Source organism: Pterocles gutturalis, unplaced genomic scaffold (assembly GCF_000699245.1).
Source record: "Pterocles gutturalis isolate BGI_N339 unplaced genomic scaffold, ASM69924v1 scaffold24937, whole genome shotgun sequence".
NCBI classification, from domain to species: domain Eukaryota; kingdom Metazoa; phylum Chordata; class Aves; order Pterocliformes; family Pteroclidae; genus Pterocles; species Pterocles gutturalis.
The window spans coordinates 1-8,620 of NW_010110884.1; the positions used below are offsets into that span (position 1 = coordinate 1).

General features: G+C 39.8%; 1 protein-coding gene across 2 annotated transcripts in view; it reads left to right on the forward strand.

Annotated features, from left to right (window-relative positions):
• Positions 1–350: 350 nt before the first annotated feature.
• MFN2 (mitofusin 2) overlaps positions 351–8,620 on the forward strand; it is a 9,105-nt gene continuing 835 nt past the window's right edge. Inside the window, exons 1-16 of one of the 2 annotated variants that reach the window (XM_010073571.1) lie at positions 351–525; positions 1,216–1,351; positions 1,713–1,875; positions 2,416–2,540; positions 2,860–2,968; positions 3,061–3,168; positions 3,458–3,611; positions 3,847–3,914; positions 4,067–4,188; positions 4,515–4,641; positions 4,882–4,986; positions 5,525–5,627; positions 6,307–6,527; positions 6,676–6,825; positions 7,768–7,964; positions 8,344–8,478. In XM_010073571.1, coding sequence (XP_010071873.1) covers positions 351–525; positions 1,216–1,351; positions 1,713–1,875; positions 2,416–2,540; positions 2,860–2,968; positions 3,061–3,168; positions 3,458–3,611; positions 3,847–3,914; positions 4,067–4,188; positions 4,515–4,641; positions 4,882–4,986; positions 5,525–5,627; positions 6,307–6,527; positions 6,676–6,825; positions 7,768–7,964; positions 8,344–8,478 — 2,198 coding nt within the window. Of the gene's footprint in view, positions 526–1,215; positions 1,352–1,712; positions 1,876–2,415; positions 2,541–2,859; positions 2,969–3,060; positions 3,169–3,457; positions 3,612–3,846; positions 3,915–4,066; positions 4,189–4,514; positions 4,642–4,881; positions 4,987–5,524; positions 5,628–6,306; positions 6,540–6,675; positions 6,826–7,767; positions 7,965–8,343; positions 8,479–8,620 lie in introns of both variants that reach the window. The other variant, XM_010073572.1, reaches the window with a different exon arrangement.

Sequence of the window (8,620 nt, forward strand, 5' to 3'; positions counted from 1 at the left end):
TGTGGGACGGCGTTTGGCCAGGGCGAAGGCAGGAAAACTGCATCGTTCAAGAGGGGCTCGAGCTGACCATGCCTGGCTTATGAGAACGTAACTCATCCTGAAAGTAAGCGGAGGAAGGGGGGAACTGATGGCTGGGGCGGCTTTACTGGAAGGGAGAAGGAAAGATGATTTTTTTTTTTTTTTAATTTCTGATATATGAGTAATTTCCATTTGTAGAAAGTGGAACAATTTATTTGTGAAAGAGAGAAGGTTGTTTTTAAAATGTGTATTTATCTAGTTCTTGGTAGGATGCTTAGCTGGATAGCTCTTGGCGAGCCACCTTTGTTGACTGGATTTTTCCCTGTAGCGCAATGTCCCTGTTGTTTACTCGTTCCAAGTCAATAGCTGCAGTGAAGAAGGATAAAAGACACATGGCTGAGGTAAATGCTTCTCCGCTTAAGCATTTTGTCACTGCAAAGAAGAAAATAAATGGTATCTTTGAACAGCTGGCTGCATACATCAATGAGAGCTCCTCCTTCCTGGAAGGTAAGCGTGTAACAGTGGTTTGCCGACATACAATTCCCCCAACACACAACAAGAAACCCTCATTCAGTTAAATGGCGCTTCTAGGCCTGTGCTTACTTACACATTCATATCTGTTTATAGATCAATATTTATAAGAAGAACAGAAGTGTTATTTATTTAGTCTGGGTGGAGTTCAGGGTGTTTTAAAGTTGACAAGTTCGCACATGTTAGGAAACTGAGCTAGTTAGTGAGGTATGCATGGTTTTTATGTTGTTTGTGAGTTTTTTAATAAACTATACAAGACCCTTTAGGTTTTTTGCCTCTAATTCTTTTATCTTTCAGTATTCTTGCATAGACATGTTATTGCTAGTGACGCGTAGCATATGCCAATAATTGGCTTCAACAACTTAAGATACGGACAGAAGATTTTTTTTTTTTTCAAGGGTGTTGGAGTGTTTGAAGTGTTGGCTGTTTTCTGTTGAAGGCAGTCCTAAGGATGGGAATGGTTATTAGATATACAAAAGAGACCAGCTGATAAATGCTGTTGCTAAATTGCCTCAGGGTGTAATTGCATGTGTCAAGATTACCCACACAGTCTTTGTGACACAGATAAACATTTAGTTATATGTGTTACCTCATTAAGGGGTGTTTCACCCAGTATTAAGACAGATGACTTCTGGAATTCAGAGATGTGATGTATTTTGACTTTAGAAACACACAAGAATATAGAGCTTGATCCTGTCACCACAGAAGAGCAGGTACTGGAAGTCAAAGGCTACCTGTCAAAAGTCAGTGGCATTAGTGAAGTGTTGGCAAGACGACACATGAAAGTTGCTTTTTTTGGAAGGTGAGTCACGTGCTTATGTTGCCTGCACTCTTCACTCAGTAAAGCAACTGGCATCTTTAGGATTGTAGCCAGTAAAAACTATTTATAGGAACACTAGTGCTCCATCTTCTGCTTGTAATGTGCATGTCCCTGGTACTAGTCCTCTTGTAGACTGGAAACAAATATTGTATCACGTAATTCTTTGATTTGGAAGAATTCTTAAAATAAAAAAAATAGAGTCTTTTTGTAAGTTGCCTATGGCACCAGAATTGTTAATGCTTCTAATACTGCTTGGGTTTAGAGAACTTGCTTTCTGTAATATCAAAATGAGTACACCCGACTCTCAGAAGCCTAGTTACACCGTTCTTTAATCTGACTTTAGGACAAGCAATGGGAAAAGCACTGTCATAAATGCCATGCTATGGGACAAAGTCCTTCCTTCAGGAATTGGACACACCACTAATTGTTTCCTGCGTGTAGAAGGGACAGATGGACATGAAGCTTTCCTGCTTACTGAAGGATCAGAGGAAAAGAAGAGTGTTAAGGTACAGTTTCCTTAAGCATAAGATAAAGGAGAAGAGGTCTTCAGAAGTCCCAGAAAAGGGAAGGAACAAGAAAATAAAAGCACTGTGAATTAATTTCACAGTTAAGGATTTTAATCATTAAAGGAGTAGAGATGAAGAACAGGTTTTTGTTAGATGTAGGAAGGAAGGAATGGAGCAAGTTACAGGATGGAACTTGTTCATTTTATGAAAAGGAAGATATGTTGTATTTGTTAGGGATAGCAGGGAACCGAAGTGATGACTCAGGAAGTTCTGAGCTCTGATGTCTGATGGAAGGCATAGACTTCCTGATAATTCCTCAGAAGCCTTTCTTTACAGGAATACTTTTCACAAACTCTCACTAGGCAGTTGCCTTTTGACTAGGAGACTCAATCAAGTTTTATGTGGAAAACTTCCCGGGGTGAAATGATTTGGAGTTGGGTTTTATCTTAAATTGGCTGTGAACAGCTCTGCAGGGGAGATAGTTGTGTTAATGGGTCTTAACACACAGGAGATGTTATAAATTATCTGTCTTTTTAATAGACAGTAAACCAGCTGGCTCACGCCCTTCATCAGGATGAACAACTGAACGCTGGCAGCCTAGTCAGTGTAATGTGGCCCAATTCCAAATGTCCTCTGTTAAAGGATGACCTGGTGCTGATGGACAGGTGAGAAATATCTTTCTTTCCTTTCCTGCTTATCACAGATTAATTACAGAGATGTCTTCAAAGACAAATTTAACAAACATCAAGGAAATTGACCCTGTTCTAATCTGCGATTGTGACTAAAGTCCTTTTCTGTAGTTAGCAGTCAGAGTTTCTCTTGATTGTACTTCCTTTTAGTCTGTACCTCACAACAGCACAACAGCATAGCTCAGATGTGGGAAATGAATGCCCTGAAAACTGAAACACATTTCTTATTAACTTTTTAAATTATGTTTTTGCTGTTTCCACAGCATAGTAATGTCTCTTCTCTTTTTATTGCTAGCCCTGGCATTGATGTAACCACAGAGCTGGACAGTTGGATTGACAAGTTCTGTCTCGATGCGGACGTATTTGTCCTGGTGGCAAATTCTGAATCAACACTGATGCAAACTGTATGTCCAAGACCACTTGTTCAGTGAATTTGGCTAAAAGTTAAACAATTTTGACATATTAATCTTAAGAGGTTTTGTTCCATTTTGCTTAGGAGAAACAGTTCTTTCACAAGGTGAATGAACGCCTGTCTCGACCTAATATATTTATTTTAAATAACCGCTGGGATGCATCTGCCTCTGAACCAGAATACATGGAAGAGGTTTGTGATGTGTTTGAATTCCTTCTCTTTGCATGGATATTATTACCATAGTTTGGAGACTAGAGGGAGTATAGACTAGTGATCAGGACATGGCTATTGAAATTTCTGAGATGGAAATTAGGAGTTTCACAGGGGCCTTTTGAAGTTAGATCACTTAAGTTTTTTTCTTATTCTTTTACATTGGTAGTTTAGACCAGCAGAGGGCATCTGGGTGCCTGGTCTAACCCTTAAGAGATGGAGCGTAAACTGGATTTAACTGCATGGGAGGTGTATCCTGTTTATCCCCCAGGTGCGTCGACAGCACATGGAGCGGTGTACCAGTTTCCTGGTAGATGAACTGGGTGTGGTGGATCGAGCCCAGGCAGGGGATCGAATTTTCTTTGTGTCAGCAAAAGAAGTGCTGAATGCCAGGATTCAGAGGGCTCAAGGGATGCCAGAAGGAGGTGAGCAAAGCTAACAGAAACTTTAAATTTTCTCATAGGGCAGAAAATAGAGAATATCTTGTTACAAAAAATGGATAAAACTGGAGTGGTTCAGATTATTAATAGAGCAGTCAAAACCAAAGAGCTGATTTAGAAGTGCTTTGGCTGCAAGGTAAAGCAGGAGCATTTCTTGATGTCCAACATCTGATTGCTTTCAGAAAACTTAAGTGGTTGATTTGTACTTTCCTTCTCTCAGGTGGAGCATTGGCAGATGGATTTCAAGTAAGAATGTTCGAGTTTCAGAACTTCGAGAGAAGATTTGAGGTAAGCTTTATGTGTACTAACCTTCTATTAGGGTGACTTAAGTTTATAAACATGGAGCAGGATCGCATTTTGTAAATAGATTATACAGGAGGGAGAAGCTGCGTTAGTGTGCTTCTGCCTGCTGCTAATCTTGGTTTGCCTTTTGTATACAGGAATGTATCTCACAGTCAGCAGTAAAAACAAAATTTGAGCAGCATACAGTGAGAGCAAAGCAGATTGCAGAAGATGTTCGTCTCATCATGGATTCTGTGCATATTGCTGCCCAGGAACAGAGGTGAGGAGAGCTGATGCTTGGTGCTTGCGTAACTGAAGCTTGTATTCTGAGAGAAATTTAAGGGAATATGAGCATATGAAATGCAAAGCAGAATACAGCATGCTTGGGAGTGGGAAGGACATGTACTGGTAGTCTTGCTTCTAATAAATGGTGAAAGTATTGGGAAAAGAATCTCTTTTTTGTCCTGTGACATGTGTATGTATTGTAGATACTGACACATTTTGTTCTTGGGCGGGTGAATCTCTCTTGTTTCTGGAATTCCAATTGTATTTGTAGACTAAAAATGCATTTAACTGGCTCTTTGATGGCATTTTTTTTTCCACCAGAGTATATTGTCTGGAAATGCGAGAGGAACGACAGGAACGTTTAGGTTTTATCGACAAACAGCTTGAGCTCCTTACTCAAGACTACAAGCGGAAAATAAAACAGATCACAGAAGAAGTGGAGAGGCAGGTAAGGAGGAGTGGCTGCAGAAAAATAGATTGTCTGAAACAGCTACCAGCATGGTGGGAAAAATACAAAGTGCTGGCAAAGGTTTGAAGTACTAGAAATGTGGGAGTTACAGATGGGAAGAGAAGAAATGCTTTCAGAAGAAGTCTTTTTTTTTTTTTTTTTTTTCCCCCTCAGTGGTGGTTTTCTGTCTCTCCCTAGGACAGAATATGTAGAAACTCTGTCCTGTGATGTTTTCTCTAGGTGTCAAATGCAATGGCAGAAGAAATCAGGCGGCTTTCAGTGTTGGTAGATGAATACCAAGCAGACTTCCATCCATCTCAAGTAGTTCTTAAAGTTTACAAGAGTGTAAGTGGTGTTTTCTTCTTCACGTTGCTTAGGCAATTTAAAGAGGCCTTTTTTTGCTCTGAGTCAGTAATTATGCCAGTACTTTGAGATGCTTAACATTCTTCCAACTGCAATATGAGCTAAGCTTTTCATATTGTGAAAAATCTTTTTATAGAATGTCTCTTATGTATGGAGGGCTTCTGTAAAAAGTGAACATCTTAAAAAAAAAAAAGGAAGAAATAGATTTTTAAAAATAATCTTAGTGGTAAATTGATGCACATATGATATATTACACTGTGTAGACCAAACAGAACTTTTCCTAGACTACACTTTCCTAGACTCTCACAGAGTACATGTGAGATTTTTTTTTTTTAGTCGGTTTTTTCTTTCCTTCCCTGAAGAATGGGGAAAAAAATGAAAAGTCGGTTAGAACAGTGGGCATACAGAATGTGTGCTCCTGTTCTGGGAGTGGTTTTTTAACTGGCAAGCTCTAGCACCTGCAGCTTGCATCTCACTTATATTTATTTTAAGCTTACGAACTCCTTTTTTTCTTTGTTAGGAGCTGCATAAGCACATTGAGGAAGGCCTGGGCCGTAACATGTCAGATCGTTGCTCCAATGCGATCACAGCTTCGCTGCAGACAATGCAGCAAGAAATGATAGGTCGGTTCGTCAGGCAGTATTTCCCTTTCTCTTTCCTTTAGCTAATGCAGAATAACTAGATAGATGTTCTGGGTTTTTGTTTAATCTGATGTCTGATGTGCAGCTTGCATCATCTTAGTTTCCATCTTGATTTGTAATGTGGTTGTGTAGAGGACTAGTTACTCCTGCTTTTTCCACTCTGTGCCTGAACTTGTGCAGTGATTTGCTAATGAATACGTACAATGAGCTTAATCCTTCATGACAGAGCAGAGCTGCGACTTTGGAAACTTGAGAGATTCTCAGACCAAGATCCTAATGAAATGTGAATAACTTGTAACTAGGTGCCTGTCTGAACATAAGCTTTAATAGGAGTGTGGGGCCTAAACACTTAGAACTGGCCTTCAGATTCTGTTTTCCAAACTATTGCTGAACTGTAAACTTCACCAGTGACCTGTAAAGATTTGAGAGGGTCCATGGAAAGATTTTCTTCTGAGTTGATGTGAAGAACTAAGAATTGAGTAGTAATTAATGATGTATCACTCGCTTTGCAACATGCCTAGCTTTAGGAAATTTAAGGTAGTAAGAAAAATAACTGGAAGATGGAACAACCCATACCCACCTTGATTACAGAATGCAAGTCTGGTTAATTCTTGTGGACTCAATGGCCATTTTTTGAATCTTTTATTTTCTGTGCGTGCAGATGGTTTAAAACCCCTTCTCCCAGTCTCTTTGCGGGGCCAGATAGACATGTTGATTCCCCGACAGTGCTTCACGCTCAGCTATGATCTGAACTGTGACAAGCTTTGTGCCGACTTCCAAGAGGACATAGAATTCCATTTCTCTCTTGGATGGACGATGCTGGTGAACAGGTTTTTGGGACCAAAGAATGGTCGTCGGGCCTTGATGGGTTATAATGACCAGGTAAGATACCTTGTTGAGTGGTCATGGTAGATGTGGTATTCATCAATTCAGGGGCTGCCAAAGTCTTTTTGGTGGGAAGGGCAGTGGCTTGCACTCTCTTATTCTGTACTTTGTTTTTGTTTTGTTTTGCCACTGCTTTTCTAATTAGGTTCAACGCCCTTTAACACCAGCAAATCCCAGTCTGCCTCCTTTGCCTCAGGGCTCTATGACCCAGGAAGAGCTCATGGTGTCGATGGTGACTGGACTGGCCTCATTAACTTCCCGAACTTCCATGGGGATCATCGTCGTTGGTGGTGTGGTGCGTTGGCAATCTGAGCTGCATTTATATAAATAAAGCTGGAACACTGCCTTGAAAAGTGCTTGCACTGCTGAATGCTGTAGATATTTGCCATTCACAGATAATGAAATAATTTTTCCTTTGATCTTCCATTTAAGTATGAATATTGAGCTTATTTTGCGTAATAGTTAGGCTTGGAGACAGGGTGGTTGTGAAGATAACCCTTTGAAGTATGTTAGAAAAGCATTAAATAGCCTCTGATTCTTTAGTGAGAATAAAATTTAGTGTGTTTCTTTTCCCATTTACAGAGAGATCATGGCAGAAATATCTACCAACAGCCTCTGATCGTGTATATCTTCCTTCTTGGAAGGGGAGGAGAGCACTTAATTTTAGATACTATGCCTAATTTATTTAAGAGGAGATTGGCACTTCATGCATTTCTGTCTTTTGAAAATAATTAATGTTTTGAATCTTAAATCTCCCTGGACTACAGAGGCATAAGAGACCTAACTTGAATTGCATGGTAACTCTAGTTCCTGTGGCAGGAAGAATATAAATTTCTGTAGTGCCAGTTCCATACCTACATGCCGTTCTAGTGTCACAGTGTTTAAGGGTGGATGATTTCCCAGAGGGGAGATGGTTGCTTAAAATCATCTTTTACTTCAGAAACAGGGATTTTGTGAACCTGAGACAAAGTTCGTTTGTGCTTGTGGATGTAGTTTAAATGTGCTGGAAAGGTTAATCCATACAGAACCCCAATGGTTTAGGTTAGGTATTTTTATTTTTTAGACTGGATATCAGTAATAAGCTGCGTGACCAGTGAAACCACTTGCGAGCCAGGGTTATTTATCTGGCTCATTTTCATGTCCCTAGAATATAAGTGCAGTGCTCTGTGCACCATTGTTGGGAGTTGGTATCATTGCTAGATTATGGTTGTGTAATTTGTTTTTCCTTTCTTTTTAGGTCTGGAAAGCTGTGGGTTGGAGACTGATTGCTCTCTCTTTTGGCCTTTATGGGCTCCTTTATGTGTATGAGCGCCTCACCTGGACCACAAAAGCGAAAGAGAGAGCTTTCAAACGGCAGTTTGTAGAGTATGCTGGTGAGAAGTTGCAACTCATTGTCAGTTATACGGGTTCTAACTGCAGCCACCAAGTCCAACAGTGAGTTGCCTATATTCAGCTAAAACCTCACCTGAATTCTGTTCTTAGGGGGTTTTTTTAAATGCTATTCCTTGTTAAAACAAGATAAGTCTGCATATTGAATTCCAGATTTAAAAATGTGTAATGATGCATGTGTTTTAAAATAATATTACCGATTTTTTAATCACCAATGTAGTATTTGTGTGCTGTTAAACATTAGTCTTAATGTACCTCCATCTGTCGAATTACATTGCTCTAATGCTCTAACATATTCTTGTGCAGAAGTGGAAAGATGAACACCTTAGTCGGTATCATCATCACTATACAACAAAGGGATTTATTCCTTGAATTTGCTGCTTGATCTTACTTTGCATCGTATCCAACTATTCTTGTTTCATAGAGAGCTTGCTGGAACTTTTGCTCATTTATGTCAGCAAGTGGATGTCACACGGGAGAATCTTGAGCAGGAAATTTCTGCCATGAATAAAAAAATTGAAGTTCTGGATTCACTGCAAAGCAAAGCAAAACTGCTCAGGTGAGATTTTATTATCCCAGATACACAGACAGTTGAATACAATTGTTTTTCATGTGGTTGCCCCAGGATGTTCAGATTAGGGTGTATCTTTCAGCACAGTCCTTCTTCCATCATAGCGTTTGATGTGCAGACATCAGCATCT